Here is a 15,077-nt window from a genome sequence, read left to right on the forward strand (position 1 = left end):
TTCTACGCAAAACAACTATTGTAAATTAAACAACTATAAATCGCATTTAATTCTTTCTATTTTAATTAGTTTTCTGTCTTATTTAAAAAGCGAATTAAACAATTTATTCAATAAATTGAACAATTTATAAAGTTAAGCCAATTATTTTGAATAATCATTTGAATTGTGAATTGATTATTAATTTAATAATATTAACTAATTAGTTTATTATTCACAGTGTTAGGCATTGCAAGTACGATTACAACGCTTTGTGATGTTGTAGTTTTTATTCTAGGAGCGGACCAGAAAACCTCACTATCATTTTTTCCAAAACTGAGAAGAGGAGTAATTGGGAGGAATTAATAAATGATACCAAACAGAAGCTATGTAAGTATAAAAATCAAATCAAAAAAAAATAATTAGAATATTTTTAAATATTTTTGTTATTAAGTGGTTATATTTAGCAACTAATTGACGGTAATTTATGGTGTAATATTTGATATATCCATTTCAGGTGTATATGGTCAAGAAAGACCAGCCCCTGAATTCCTATCCCCAGTTCCAATACGTAAAACTCGAGCTGGTCTGCAATTCACGTGTGCGGCTCCCACTCTCCCACCGAAAGGACAGTCACCTGACGTATGGGTAAGTCTATAAACTGTGTTCTGTTAAGGATAATGTAATTGATAACTTTTGTGTTGCGAAGTCGTGTTCCTTTATATTTCGAATTCCTAAGTTTCAACCCAAATTGTTAAAGTTATGTGTACTTCTACTAAAGACTTTTCGTTACTAAATTTCGTTACTAATTGAAATGACAATTTGTTTATTTAATGGTAACATACCATTGCAAAAATTTAAAGTCGAATGAACGAACAGGCTACTGCCTAATGTAAGATGAAATCCGAGGGGTTTTGCCGGTGCTAATAACCTTTTTTAACTATTTATTGTAAATAGCTTAGTAGATTTTAAAATAAATAACCAATTAGAAAATAGTCCTACGTGCCGCAAAAAGTAATTCAGGAATATTAACATATATTATAAATAAATATTGAGCGATACAAAACCATAAACGTTGAGTAAATACGAAAGCCTCGTCCGTGGTCCGCGCAGGTGTGCAACAGCGACGGCTACGTGGGGCAGGTGTGCGTGCTGACGCTGTCGCCGCGGCCGCAGGTGACGTCGTGCAACGGCGTGTGCAACGCGCGCATCCTGTGCGTCGCCTGCGTGCCGCCCGCGCCGCAGCGCTCGCTCGACATACCGTGAGCGCTTCTGACTTCTGTTACGTGTTCGGTGCTTGTCGGCCACCGGGCGAAATATATTCGGTGCTTGTCGGCCACCGGACGAAATACGTCGTCGTGTTTCATGTAATTGGTTCCCGACGTTGATGGCGCTTCGCCGATGTGAGAGATGATCGTTTTATACGGTACCGATGTTTATCGGCCGCGGTGAACGCTTCCCATCAGATGGCCCATTTGACAGTCTGTCTACCTACATTAAATAAATTAAAAAAAAAACGCTTATTTCGATTCAATCTCGAATGTTTTATATAGTATTCAAGGAAGTTAGAAAATCAATTACTTTCAAACACATTTAAAATTGGAAAACGACGTGTGAGATTATTAATGTCGTTCAATTTGCCAACAAGTACACTTTCGATTGATTTTTGTTGAAAAGTATTTGGTAAATCATGTATTTATTCAAGATTATATTTCTTAAAATCACTTATATTATTTGCAGAAGTACAAGTTCCTTAAATAGTTCAGGATCCACTAAGCCCGGCATTAGCATTTCGGATCCAGATGAGAGCTGCAAGAATATACGACTAGACAGGTAAATATAGTAATCAGAATATCACTTAATCCGAGGAAAGTCTTGTATTATAACAATTTTACAAGATTATATTAAAAATAATGCGAAAGTAAACATTCGTTTTAATTGCAACGGTACAAAGATATAATTTATAATAACACTATTTTTCTTTAGTTAACTCTTATTGTCAATAACAAATAAGTTGGATTTGTTTCCCCAATTAGTTCATCATCAAGTGATGATGAAGACGACGGTTCATCGACCAGCGAAAACCAGGACGCTCAGTCCGAGAGGAGCCAGGAATCAGCTAGCCTCCGTCTCCACAACTTGACCCTCGGGAACCATCGGACTCTCACTCCTAACCATAGCAAGAGCCTCAGCACTCCTCACACCGGACAGAACATACCAGTACACCCCGTGATGAAGTCCAGCTCCAATCCAGCGGTTGATAAACAAGCAATGGGGATAACCTCTGGTAAGGTTATTTTACTTAATGATTATAATTCGTTTTCTTTTTAAAAGTCAGTAATGTTTTTCTTAACAATCATACCCTTTTTTATTGCACTCATCAATAAACTAAATATGTGGATTTTTAGGTTATTTTCAGTATAACTCAATTATTCTAAAGCGTTCATCGTTTATTAATTTATTTTATAAACATCTTTTACAGTATGTAATTTACATTTCTCAATGTAAAGTCATGTTATAAAAAAATTCATATATCATATGATATTTTCATATAAAATTCGAAGAAACACTCAAACTTGGATATATAATTAAAATATATATATAACCATAAGAAAAAAGATTATGTTTCTTTCCGAGTCCATTGTTTGTGTAAAATTCAATGTAATATTCTTATTGCTTTTAAAACGAACTTTTATCTCTAAGTACGTTAAATTAAATGTCAATTAACCAAGTAATATGATATAGAACTGTCTTCAAAAATGTCAATCTGTAAATCATTATTAGCACAATGTAACCCCTTAGTCTACTAACAAGTTACATATCTTATATTAAAATTACCTTAGGTATTATTTCCATTTTAATTTATTCAAACTAACATTAATCTTTTTTAATAGTTTGTGCTCAGTGCATGTTTTTCCTTTCCGTATAATCAACTTTGTACCCTTTCATTGCAACGTAGTTCCTGGACGTGTGATGGCTGGTATGAATTTTCTTTATATATTATTAAAAAAAAAATGTGTTTTATAATTATATGTTGTTGTATTTTGTATTATTTTTATTAAAACTACCGTTTAAATTAGTGTAACTGGTATAAATGGCGGACTTAATGCTTGAAGGCATTAAGAAGATAAATAACACACATAAACGTAATATATTTATTATATATTGATATTTTATTTTATTATTTTATAATATTGAAACAAAATATCGCATTATAAAGGAGAACTAAAATTAAAACTCGACTTTAATGTTTTAAATTTTTTGTATCTAGATATTGTCGTAAATAAATTACTAATATGTTTAATTGTAGTAACATCCCAGCTGTACCATTTATCATTGTTTTATACGTAAATCAGTTAAAATAATACATGGAATTCATTATATCTTTCTTAGAATCGATAGTTGGCAGTTGAATAGTTATATAATGATGGTCTATTGGCCTTTATGATTACTAAGATCAAGTATTATCATCAGGTACTCTGTCATCACCAGCCAGTAGACAGTCATCCGAAGACAGCACCACAACAGCCAACCAGCCGACGATGTGGCTCGGTACTGAGGACGGCTGTATACACGTCTATAATTGCTTAGACAATATACGAATCAAGAAGAACAAAGTGAAACTACAACACAATTCTGGAGTGCATTCCATTGTGTAAGTATTATTTTATCTGGTATTTTTAAGGGGCATTTATAGGCAGCCTATATTTCGCCCATTTTTACACACTAAATTAATTCAAAAAGGCTCAAATACTAAGACTAATTCAGTTCGAGAGAATCACTAACAAATTCACATATTTTAATTGCGGAAATACTCGAAGGTTTACTAAGAAAAGAATTAAAAACACCAATATTTATAAAATATAAAATTAGTTCATAATTAATATTTCTTTCAAATAGTGGTTACGAACACATGCCAATAACAAATGTGAAACATCATCTATTACACCACATACTTCACAATTGGGAGTGTCACTTTTTCTCATTAGATGTTTAATAAGTATTATTATGATCGTCTATATGTATAAAAGAATAATAATAATGTCCTCCAGACCGATTTTGGCCACAGTGGCCAATCTCAAGAGAGATTAGCCAACTACGCAGGATATACTCACTCTCTATTCCCTAACTCTCATAATCCGATGGGACGGCAATCCGACACGATCGGAAATACTTCAGGCGCAGGACCAACGACTTTACGTGCTTTCCGAAGCACGGGAGTGTACACACTTCCAACTTCCAGACTCCGGACTGCTATTGAGACTTTTCTGACAGAAAAACCCAATAACTTTTTATTGGCCCGACCTGGGAATTGAACCCAGGACCTCGGGGTCTGCGGCCTTATATGAAGCCACTAGACCAACGAGGCAGTTATATAAAAGAATAACTGACTGACTGACATATCAATGCCCAGCCTACTGGGGCTAGCACAATGAAAAATTGCATACGGATTCCTTTTACACTATAAAGTAAGTTAATACTATTGACGATTTTTGAAAATGGAACCCTGAGTTTATTTGAAGAAAGAGATGATAATTGGTGTAGCAATTCAGAATAATGAAAGGAGTTGAGTCGTGGGTAAATCCTTAGTTAATGAATAAACCTCTCAAAATTAAATATTTTTAGTATTTTATATAACAATATATTGTTTTTAATTTCAGTTTCGTGGAGGGAAAAGTATTTGTGGCGCTTGGAAACGGTGATCTGGTTGTCTATTGCAGAGATATCGGTAAAATATAACTAACTCTTTTTAAGTCGGAGGCTAAAAACCGACATTAACAATTTGAAAATTGTAGATATTTACGGCTTTATATAATATGCTAATTTCAACACTGGTGTTTATCTTTTTGTATTATTGGTATGCCATTTGAAAGAAGAGGACAGCATTAACTAATATCCCAATTAACAACGTTAGTTTAAATTTAAAGAATCTTTTTTATTACATTCATGGAAAGGAGGAAAGTACTTTTGACATATTTCAAGTTTGTTATTTACGAAAGCGGTGATTAGCTAATAAATATATTTTGAAGACTTAACCAATTTATGTATATCATATTGGCGTCCCCAAGCTCATATAAGTCGTGGTGCACAGATGGGTCGTGGTCGGAGCGCTGCACCATCCCGGTGGGCAGCGGCAACACCCCCGTGAGCAGCATGCTGCTGTCGGAGAGCCGGCTGTGGTGCGCCACGCACTCTTCCATCAAGATTATAAACCCGCATACCTTGCAGGTACTGTTCCAGTTTATCTTTTAATAATTATCTGCTGGATAGTACATACGTATGCGTGAATCGGAACTTGCAACTGAATTTTAAACCAGTTTCATCCTTTTGGTGCTGGAGACAATTTAGTACAAGAAATTTTATTCATTTTAGCCCACGGATTAAGAAAAGTTTCTTTTTAATACAACTTAATTAAAATGTAGTAGAATCATAAATTACTAAATTTACTTACATCAAAATATATTCACTTATCGGAGAAGTAGTGTACCTAACAATAACATATTCTTAAAGAATATTTAAGCCAGTTATTGATGGCATTTTTGATGTATCTACAGGTGGACGAAACATTCCAAATAAGTTCAGAAACGAAGCCGATAAGCCACATGGCGGTGGCCGGGGGCTCGATCTGGCTCTCTCTGCACAACGCGGCCCAGCTGCGCTGCTACAACGCGAGCAGCCGGGAGCAGCTCGCAGAGATCAACATCACGCCGCACGTCACCAAGATGCTGCACGGTACGCGACCGGCCCGGACCGCTCGAGGACGCGGAGCGACGTCGATGTAACAGCTGAGTCCGTGTGCGCAGGCTGCGACGACATCATCCGGCAGCACAAGGCGGCGTGCCTGCGCGTGACGGCGCTGCTGGCGCACCGCGACACGCTGTGGGTGGGCACGAGCGCCGGCGTGCTGCTCACGGCGCCGCTGCACAACGCGCCCAACCGGCGCACCGGCGCCTTCGCCGTGCCGCCGCTGGCCGGTGAGCGCCTCCTCGCCGACAGTCGACGCACTTTCGTTGATACGAGTAGCTTGTCTTTAATTCATTGGCCGAGCCGGTTGGCGTGGTTGGTAGATACCTGCCTTTCACGCCGAAGGTTGTCGGTTCGATTCCCACCCAGAACAGACATTTGTGTGCATGAGCATGTCTGTTTGTCCCGAGTCTGGGTGTAATTATCTATATAAGTATGCATTTACAAAAGAAAAATAGTATATGTAGTATATCAGTTGTCTGGTTTCCATAGCACGAGCTCTGCTTAGTTTGGGATCAGATGGCCGTGTGTGAATAATGTCCCAAGATATTATTATTATTATTTTCATCATTATCATCCTCTTCCTTTCATCGAATTGTCCAGTCGTATCCTCATTTTCACCTGTTACATTCTATCCATATTATTAATCTTCCTCGTCTTTAATTGGACTGGGTAAAAATGAAAATTATACAAAAGGGACCTCATTGTATATACTTTGATGAGAATCTCATCATTAGTAACTGTGCTTTCTATTTAGCTTGCTTATTTATCGTTTGGAATCGATTTATGCCTTTTAGGAATTTAATAAATGTGTCGTGTATTTGCGCTGATTATATTTTCTTTTATTACTTATTGGGTTTCAGGTATTACATATGGCCACACTGGTCATGTACGATTTCTGACAATAGTCGAAAATCCAGCGGCACAGAAACCTGCGACGAAGCCGACCCAGAGCTTGAAGTCGAAAGCTTTGAGTCGGCGCTCCACAAACGCCGAGAAACTGCAAAAGCAGACGGAAACCACGCAGAATAATAAGGAGACTTTAATCATCTCTGGCGGAGATGGTTATGAAGACTTCAGAAGTTCATCCATGACAGAGGACGCAGGGAGGGAAGATTCGACAAATCATCTACTTCTTTGGCGAGTATGAACAAATATTTCGGCCTACAGGGTTACAGAAAAATCCCGAAACGCAAAGTTTCGAAAAAGGACAAACGAATGTTCCAGAATATACATGTGACAATTTCGTACACTGCTTAATAAACTATTCGATAGCAATTAATCGTTGGAGAGCCTAATTTTATCACAAGTTTTTGTTAATTAATAAATGTTCCAGCTTTTTAAAACAAATGTTAATATGAATTAAATTTTTAAATTTAAGGTATTTCGATTGTTTTGCGCCTTTATGGCATATAGAATTCTGTGTTGAGATTATTAATGATTAAGTAAGACATGAAATGTCAAATTTTATCAGAGATGAAAAATTATGTGTCAATATAAAATTTATAACATCTTGCAGTATTATTTAGAGTTTCATAATTAAGATAATCGATCACTAACGTACTTTTAAGTACGTAATCGACGATATATCACAAGAATATATTTTAGAAAAATTTACGTGTACCTATTTAATCATATCAATAGAATGTGTTGAATGTCCGTAACTGTTTCGCTATTTAAATAATTGTCGATCTTAAATAGATAAATGATCAATGTGTACCTAATGAATTAAATAAATATATGTTCATAAAAATAATTCACTTATAACGTGTTACCGAGGAGAACTTATAATAAAACATGCTTGTGTAAAATCACAATATTCAATATAATTGTTATTAGTAGGTATCTTAATAGTTCTAATGAAGTAAATGTACCTTTATCTTAAAGTGGATAATGCGAAGCTTATACAGAAATTAAAATTATTGCTCAAATGAAATTATTTTATGTTACCTACCCATTGTCGAAATGAGAGCAAGATTTGTAACTATTTTATTATGTGGCTGATGTAGGTAAAAACGTTACTGCAGATAAATAAATGCAAATCGCACTTATTACATTTGTTTTTATTTTATTATATGAAATCCTTATTTTATAAGCTTACCAACTGTATCAATTAATGATATTTAGGAGGTGATTAGTACAACGAGGCTGTCTCCTTCTTTCAACTGTCAAAACAATGATGATAGAAAGAGATAATCAATGTTTAACTAAACAACTTTTATAAGTGAGACTGTAAGTATGCTTATAAAACACTGTGTAGGTTTTTAATTTTTACTTGTTCGGAAATTTTTTAAACGGTACTTTGTTATATTTAGATGTCGAGATCAAAGATGTATATATAATGTTAACGAAACGCAATATATTTTTTCTTTAAATTTGAAATAAAAAATATATATCTTATAAAAAAGAAAATAGTAATTTAAATTGAAATGATTGCTTTTATGTAACGATATGCATATAAAATAATAGAACCAAATAACTAGCTGCGTTGGATAACGAACAAGAGTTACTAGAATTTTATATTTATTTTCAAACTGAATTGTGGTAAACATCATTTAAATAAAACAATCTTTAATGTACTCGTAGTTCCTTATAAATTATTACAGCCTAGTCATCATCTAAGGTACACATTTTTTTTTTCATTTTTTTACAATATTTCATAATTGAATCGACACTTTGTCACTTATAATCGTTAAATTGCCATAATCTCTTTATTAGATACATCTTTGTTATACTAATTACATAAAGCTTTTATTTTATTTATAAATTGCTCTAAATCCGAACTGCTATAAGATTCGCTTTTTTTCCCTCTGCTAACAAAATATGGATCCATTTGCAATTGTAGGGCTAATTTTTTCAAGATAGTTCTTCTATCTCTCTCATTGTCACTTGCCTCTCTTTTTACTATATTCCCTTCATGTTTCATTGATGTAAGATCAACAGTAGAACAAACGAGATCCTTGGTCTTTAGTAATTGATCTCGTAACGAAGATGAATTTCCGATTTTCAAAGGGTCTGAATCTTTTTTACCTCTTGCTATATAGTAAGGATCATTTCGAACGGATTTTACTAGTTCTTCTAGCGCTCCACGTCTGTTTCGAGTATCTTTAACCAATTCAATGGCACTATATTTTTTGCCTCTGGATATATAAAACGGATCCTCTTCCAGTGAAGAACGACTATTTCGTTCTACTAAAATATAACGAGGTTCCTCAGCGTAAATTCTGTCATTGTGTACTGTGTTCGGTTCGTGTAGCTTATACCGTCCCTCATTGCTGGTCGTTTTAATTGTGATACTTGGCATATTACCCAAGCGATCTCGTTTAGCTCCGTTAAATAAATATTTAAGCTTACTATCTCTTCCTCTGTTCACCCAGAATGGGTATGGTACATCGTTTCGTTTCAATTTTGATAAATTGCTGATATTGTCTTGGACATTTTCTAATTCTTCAATGATAGAATTTTTTAATTTTTCCTTCAATTTTGCTCGGTTACCCCAAAACGGCTCAATCGCTTCTTTATCAATGTATTGGTTCTTCATTTTTTTCTTACCACGGCTACCCCAAAAAGGCTCGAGAGTTTCCCTTCTTCCTCTTGTACCCCAAAATGGTTCAGGTTCTTGTCTTCTACCTCGATTACCCCAGAAAGGTTCATCATCCTCACGTCTTCCTCGATTACCCCAGAAAGGGGAATCTTCCTCTCTTCGTCCCCTTGTGCCCCAAAAAGGTTCTTCGTCTTGCCTTCTGCCTCTATTAGCCCAAAAAAGATCTATGTCATTTTCATCAGATTCATCAGAATTGCGTCTACCACGATTACCCCAAAATGGTGATTCCGCCTCATCTCTTCTATGTTTGCCATCGAAGGCCAAAAGTAGTTTTTGCAAATTTTTAATTTTTCCTTTATGGTGGTTGTACATTGGTAGTTGCAGATTGGAGACCGTTTCGTCTGAGGAACTATCTCTTCTGCCTCTCGTACCCCAAAATGGTGGTTCTTTCTCGACAATCGGTCGTAACTTTACTGTTCTTCCTCGTTCTTGCAAATTATGATCAAATTGCGGGAAATCTTTACCAAGTACGAATAAGCTTTCTATGTCATCGTCTAACGATCTTCTAAGGCGGCTTTTATTTTCTTTCTTATTGGTTTCATGTTTATTGTTAACAGCTTTAATCGATTTACTTTTGTTTCCATTTTTACCGAATACGAAATCGTTTGATATGAACAGTAGTAATAATAGTAAAAGTAATTTAATTCGCATGTTAGAATCTGAAAAAAAAAACAATATTAAAGAAGCGTCCGATACAATAAGTTCACTTGCTTGACTTGGTTAGACCCTTAAAAGCCCAGTCATCTGATATGATGATCTAGATACAAAGATAGATTTTACATCTTGACGGACAATTTTCATACTCATTTGTTAATTTTATAAGAGTTTAACTAACATACATTAGGGTTTACAACAGACAATAATAATAAAAGTAAGGTAACAACTTATAAATTCCCAGCCTTTTCCCAGCAGTGGGACATTTACAGGCTGTTACTGTACTGTACTGTGCAAAAGTCCCCCTTGATGAGAAGGTGGATTATGCGGCAGAAGTTTATCCGACACATGTAGGTTTCCTCAAGACATTTTCCTTCACGATCGAGCTAGAGATGAATTATAAATATATATGATAACCTTTTTTGTTGTTCCCCGATGTTTGAACGCACAATATTCGGTAATGATTTTTAATTGTACAAAGGACTAATAAAATAAATGTAATATATCTTAATAAATAAATGTAATACTTACATGTATATAAACCACTATATTATCATATTAGAACGATAATATGAGGAGATTTCGGTCGAGAGATGGTAACGTATTGGTTGATGTTGTGCTTGTGAACGCTAAAGAAACCAGTGCAGCTTATATAAAGGAACGCGTCGTAGGCGGATCTCCCCAGGGGTGGCAGAGAGAAATATATATATTTTTTATTTTTCATTCTCTATTCCTGTTGGGACATGTGACCGTTATTAAATTAAAACAATGTTATTGTTCTTGACTTGCGGTAAGGGTAGGTTCTACTGTTATTTTAAATGTCTTAATAAATCTAACCGAAAAAGACTATTTTACTTAATATATATTGATTGTTTAAAGTGAGATAGTTCGGTAAATATAAATAGGCACGGAATAAATATAAAAGTCACAGGTTCATACATGGGCACGTTGTTGTCTTTGTTTAACAAATTAAACATTTTAAGAATCTAAATAAATTCTTAATCATGCTATTAATGTTAATAATGTTATAAAAATACATCCAACTGAATAATTTTCCGGATTAGCATTTGACAAGCACATAAACAAAAAAAAATAAACAATACCGAGTACTGCTGTTTTGCGGTAGAATATCTGATGAGTGGGTGGTACCTAGCCAGACGAGCTTACACAAAGCTCTACCACCAGTAAGAAGCTCTACCAGCTGTAAAGAAATGATCCTCAAATCGATAATTAACGTCTAAAACAAATATAAGACGAATTATAATAATTATTTTATATTAAAATATTAAATTATAATAAGTTAATAAAATTGTTTCCATGTATACTTAGTCTCAAAAATTTATATTTCTATTAAAGAAATATTATCTATCATAGATGATGCAATGTGTATTTTATCCATTTAATCTAATATTTTAATCGATATGCAACTAACGTCTTGCAAGGTTTAACTTATGATTTTAATATTTTTTAGCGATTGATTAGTACAACACTAATTTCTCCATTTCTTTCATTATTGATTTGACAGTCGAAAGAAGAAGACACGGCATTGTTTAACTAATCACCCGCTAAGCAGCGTTTATAAGTAAAATTGTTAAATTTTATTTCATTTCTTTTTCAAAACTGATAGCCCTCGTGTGGCTTTGCAATGTCGAGGAATGGTCAACAAAAATATTCAATGAATACGTTATGTTTTATTAGAAGTACAAAAATATTCAAATTAGATTATTACATTCATATGAAAATCAAATCGAATTACTTGTTTTTTTTTTCGAATAAAACAACGTCACTCTTCATAAAGTTATTGTTAATAATAATACAAATCCACATTAGCTTACCCAACTTTAATTTTTTTTAATATATAGAATAGGAAGGCGGACGAGTATATGGGCCACCTGATGGTAAGTGGTTACCAACAATGTGCCACCAACCTTGGGAACTAAAATTTTAGGTCCCTTGTGCCTGTAATTACATTGGCTCACCTTCAAACCGGAACACAACAACAAAAAGTACTGGTGTTTTGCCGAATATCTGATGTTTGGGTGGTACCCACCCAGACGAGCTTGCACAAAGACCTACCACCAGTACATTTGATTCTCACATTAATTAAAATTAAACATAGGATTAAAAGGTAATCCGGAACACAACAATACCAAGTACTCCAGTTTTGCGGTATAATATCTGATGAGTGGGTGGTGCCTACCCAGACGAGCTTGCACAAAGCTCTATCACCAGTTACCACTTATTTAATAAGAAGACAACGTGATACACATAAAACTTAAAATTACATAATAAATACGATGTAACTGATTGCTACAATTGCCTGCCATCACTTACAGTTTAACTCCGAAATATATATATTTTTTTTTTTTTTTTATAGAATAGGAAGGCGGACGAGCATATGGGCCACCTGATGGTAAGTGGTCACCAACGCTCTTAGACATTGGCATTGTAAGAAATGTCAACCATCGCTTACATATCCAATGCGCCACCAACCTTGGGAACTAAGATTTTATGTCCCTTGTGCCTGTAATTACACTGGCTCACTCACCCTTCAAACCGGAACACAACAATATCAAGTATTGCTGTTTTGCGGTAGAATATCTGATGAGTGGGTGGTACCTACCCAGACGAGCTTGCACAAAGCCCTACCACCAGTATATATACCTATTATTAATATATTAAGTGGGTCAAATTTTGTGTTATATATATATTTATATATATTTTTTTTCTTGCCAAATGAATATATATTGTTTATTTAAATGTAATGTGAAACAATATGCTTAACATTTATTTGTTACATATATTATTCGAAATAAGATTGCTTAAAAAAGAAAATAACATTCATCTTAACTTTGTTACGTAAACTGACGTGAGATGTGTCCAGTTTCCTTGATTACGAAGCAGGAGAAACTAAGGGGGACATCAGAGTGAAATAAACCACCCCGGTAGTGGTTTATTATATAATTAAATAAAGAACCGACAGATTTATTTAGAGTGGTTGACTGAGAAATTAAATAAAAATAAATTATAATAATAATAGAAAAACTTTAAAATCAAGCTTTTCTTATATACAAAATATCGTGTCTAACCGTTAACCGTGAGGAAGTTCCTTCGTCTGGAATGAATCCTTGGTCAAGTAAGAATTAGGTCATGTTTACCATAAAGATGCAGTGTCATCTGAACTGAACTAACATTTTAGGTTTCACCTCCGTACGATAAGATGGTTCTAATTCAACTTACAAAATTTGACCAAAGGAAACTAACAAACATTACAAGTTCAAATCACTGTACGTAAATTATTTTACTAGGTCTTTTAACAGAAAGGAGGGGCCTTTTAACAGTAATATTTAAAATAGATTACATCAGAAAATTTTATCTACAATATTTTTCATCACCGCAGAGCAAGGCATGAATTATTGCTTTACCTTTGTTACTAACTGAGAAATTATAATAGATTGAACATTATGTGTTACGAAATAAATATAATTATATTTTTAAACAACAACGACTCTTTTTCCCCAGTTTCCTCACTATTCCTTTGAGCTTTTTAACAATAATTAGATTGTTCGTGTACCCATTACTCGCTTCGCTACACCCGTATAAACATATAAAAGCGGGGTTGCTATTGAAAAACACCATTTGCCCTTCAGGCTCCTTAAAGCACTTTGCTCTCTGATATAGGATAAAAAATATATTAAGCGTGTCAAATTCTGTGGTATATATATATATATATTCTAGTAGGCTAGTGGTAGTTTATAAACCTGAATATTACAAGCCGTTTTGCCACTAGGTTAAAACATCGTGTTGGGTGTATTTTTTGAGTATTTTTGTTAAAAAAATTTCAGCAGAAACCCGAATATAATAAAATAAAGTAAATAGAAAATAATAAAGTATATAAATAAAGTAAGTTGGCAATGACACTTATTCTTTGGAGGTACGCCAAGCCGTTGGTCATGTCTGAACTGTCTCCGGTCGTGTAAAATATTCTTGCACCATCGGGGTCCCAAGATAGTGTGGTAATAATGTAACTGAGTTTACCCACTTGAGCGATATTAGGTCTGCTGTGCGGTTAGCTATTCACTGTGGAGAATGGCAGTCTGGAGGACATCATCACATCATCACTTTATAGCGCACTGGTCACACCATCTCCCCCAATTCTAGCTTTTTTTCGCAGTTGAAATCATCGGAAAATAGCCATATACCAGTAGAAGAACGAGATATATAAGATTCTTTCCCACTAAAACCAATGCAACATTCACTCAATATGGATTGGAGGGTGCGATATCAAAGTTTTAAAAGTCCTAGTTAAACACTGACACTTTAAGCAGTCAAACGACATATTCGTAGCATTTCGTAGCAGGCGTCGTAGCTTGTTGTACATACTGGAGTTTGGTAAGTCAACATATCAGGTAAGCCTTCGAGTTGTATGTTTGGTAAATTTAAATAGATTTCAATAAATGAAAATGTTAATTTCAATGAAGTGATTTTTAAATCCATTCATCGACACAGTATTTAAACTTTGTAACATAAATTGTATTTACAATTTATATTATTTTAATAAAAATATTTGACAAGAATATTTTGTTTCTGTAAGTAACCGAAATATATCGAAACACGTAAATAAATTGTGGTTGCTGTTTTAAGAAATTCATTTAGTCATATATATATAAATAAATATTATATAAACATTTTAAGCAAAAAGTACAATATTAAATACTATTGCTATTTATTTATACGAATTATTAATGAAATATATTCATTATAATATTTATTATAATGAAATTATAATAAATAAAGATATTAAAAGATTAAAAAAAAATCCTGAATCAATTTTATATACGAGATTAAATATGTATAATACACAAGGCCGCTATATGAGCGCTTTCGAATAATCGTTGTAATTAGTTTAAATTAGAACCAGTAGTAAACTTAACTCATTATATATTTTATATAATAATATAATTATATAACATTGAATTAACTCATAATCTCATATTTAAAAAGATTAGTCCTTATTTGTTCTTATTTAATTTATTGTTTTAAGCAGATTCATTAAATAAATATGACAATATGACTGAGTTGATCACATTTTAATTAA

At 33.9% G+C, this 15,077-nt stretch overlaps 2 protein-coding genes across 3 annotated transcripts in view; one reads left to right on the forward strand and one right to left on the reverse strand.

Annotated features, from left to right (window-relative positions):
• Window positions 1-7,772, forward strand: part of LOC126776303 (rho guanine nucleotide exchange factor 17) — a 126,768-nt gene extending 118,996 nt beyond the window's left edge. For both annotated transcript variants that reach the window (XM_050498708.1, XM_050498707.1), the window contains exons 10-20: window positions 275-366; window positions 494-624; window positions 1,090-1,238; window positions 1,717-1,809; window positions 2,013-2,263; window positions 3,451-3,631; window positions 4,638-4,705; window positions 5,069-5,205; window positions 5,532-5,709; window positions 5,781-5,951; window positions 6,585-7,772. In XM_050498708.1, the coding sequence (XP_050354665.1) occupies window positions 275-366; window positions 494-624; window positions 1,090-1,238; window positions 1,717-1,809; window positions 2,013-2,263; window positions 3,451-3,631; window positions 4,638-4,705; window positions 5,069-5,205; window positions 5,532-5,709; window positions 5,781-5,951; window positions 6,585-6,871 (1,738 nt within the window). In that variant the 3' untranslated portion in view covers window positions 6,872-7,772. The remainder of the gene's footprint in view (window positions 1-274; window positions 367-493; window positions 625-1,089; window positions 1,239-1,716; window positions 1,810-2,012; window positions 2,264-3,450; window positions 3,632-4,637; window positions 4,706-5,068; window positions 5,206-5,531; window positions 5,710-5,780; window positions 5,952-6,584) is intronic.
• Window positions 7,773-8,455: 683 nt separating this feature from the next.
• LOC126776350 (uncharacterized) lies at window positions 8,456-10,574 on the reverse strand. Its single transcript, XM_050498812.1, has 2 exons — window positions 10,511-10,574; window positions 8,456-9,984 (listed from the first exon to the last, which is right to left on the reverse strand). Exon 2 carries the CDS (start codon window positions 9,974-9,976, stop codon window positions 8,456-8,458), a length of 1,521 nt encoding a protein of 506 aa, XP_050354769.1. The 5' UTR covers window positions 9,977-9,984; window positions 10,511-10,574.
• Between the last annotated feature and the right edge of the window lie 4,503 nt (window positions 10,575-15,077).

The sequence above is a fragment of the Nymphalis io genome, chromosome 20 (assembly GCF_905147045.1).
Source record: "Nymphalis io chromosome 20, ilAglIoxx1.1, whole genome shotgun sequence".
Taxonomy (NCBI): Eukaryota; Metazoa; Arthropoda; class Insecta; order Lepidoptera; family Nymphalidae; genus Nymphalis; species Nymphalis io.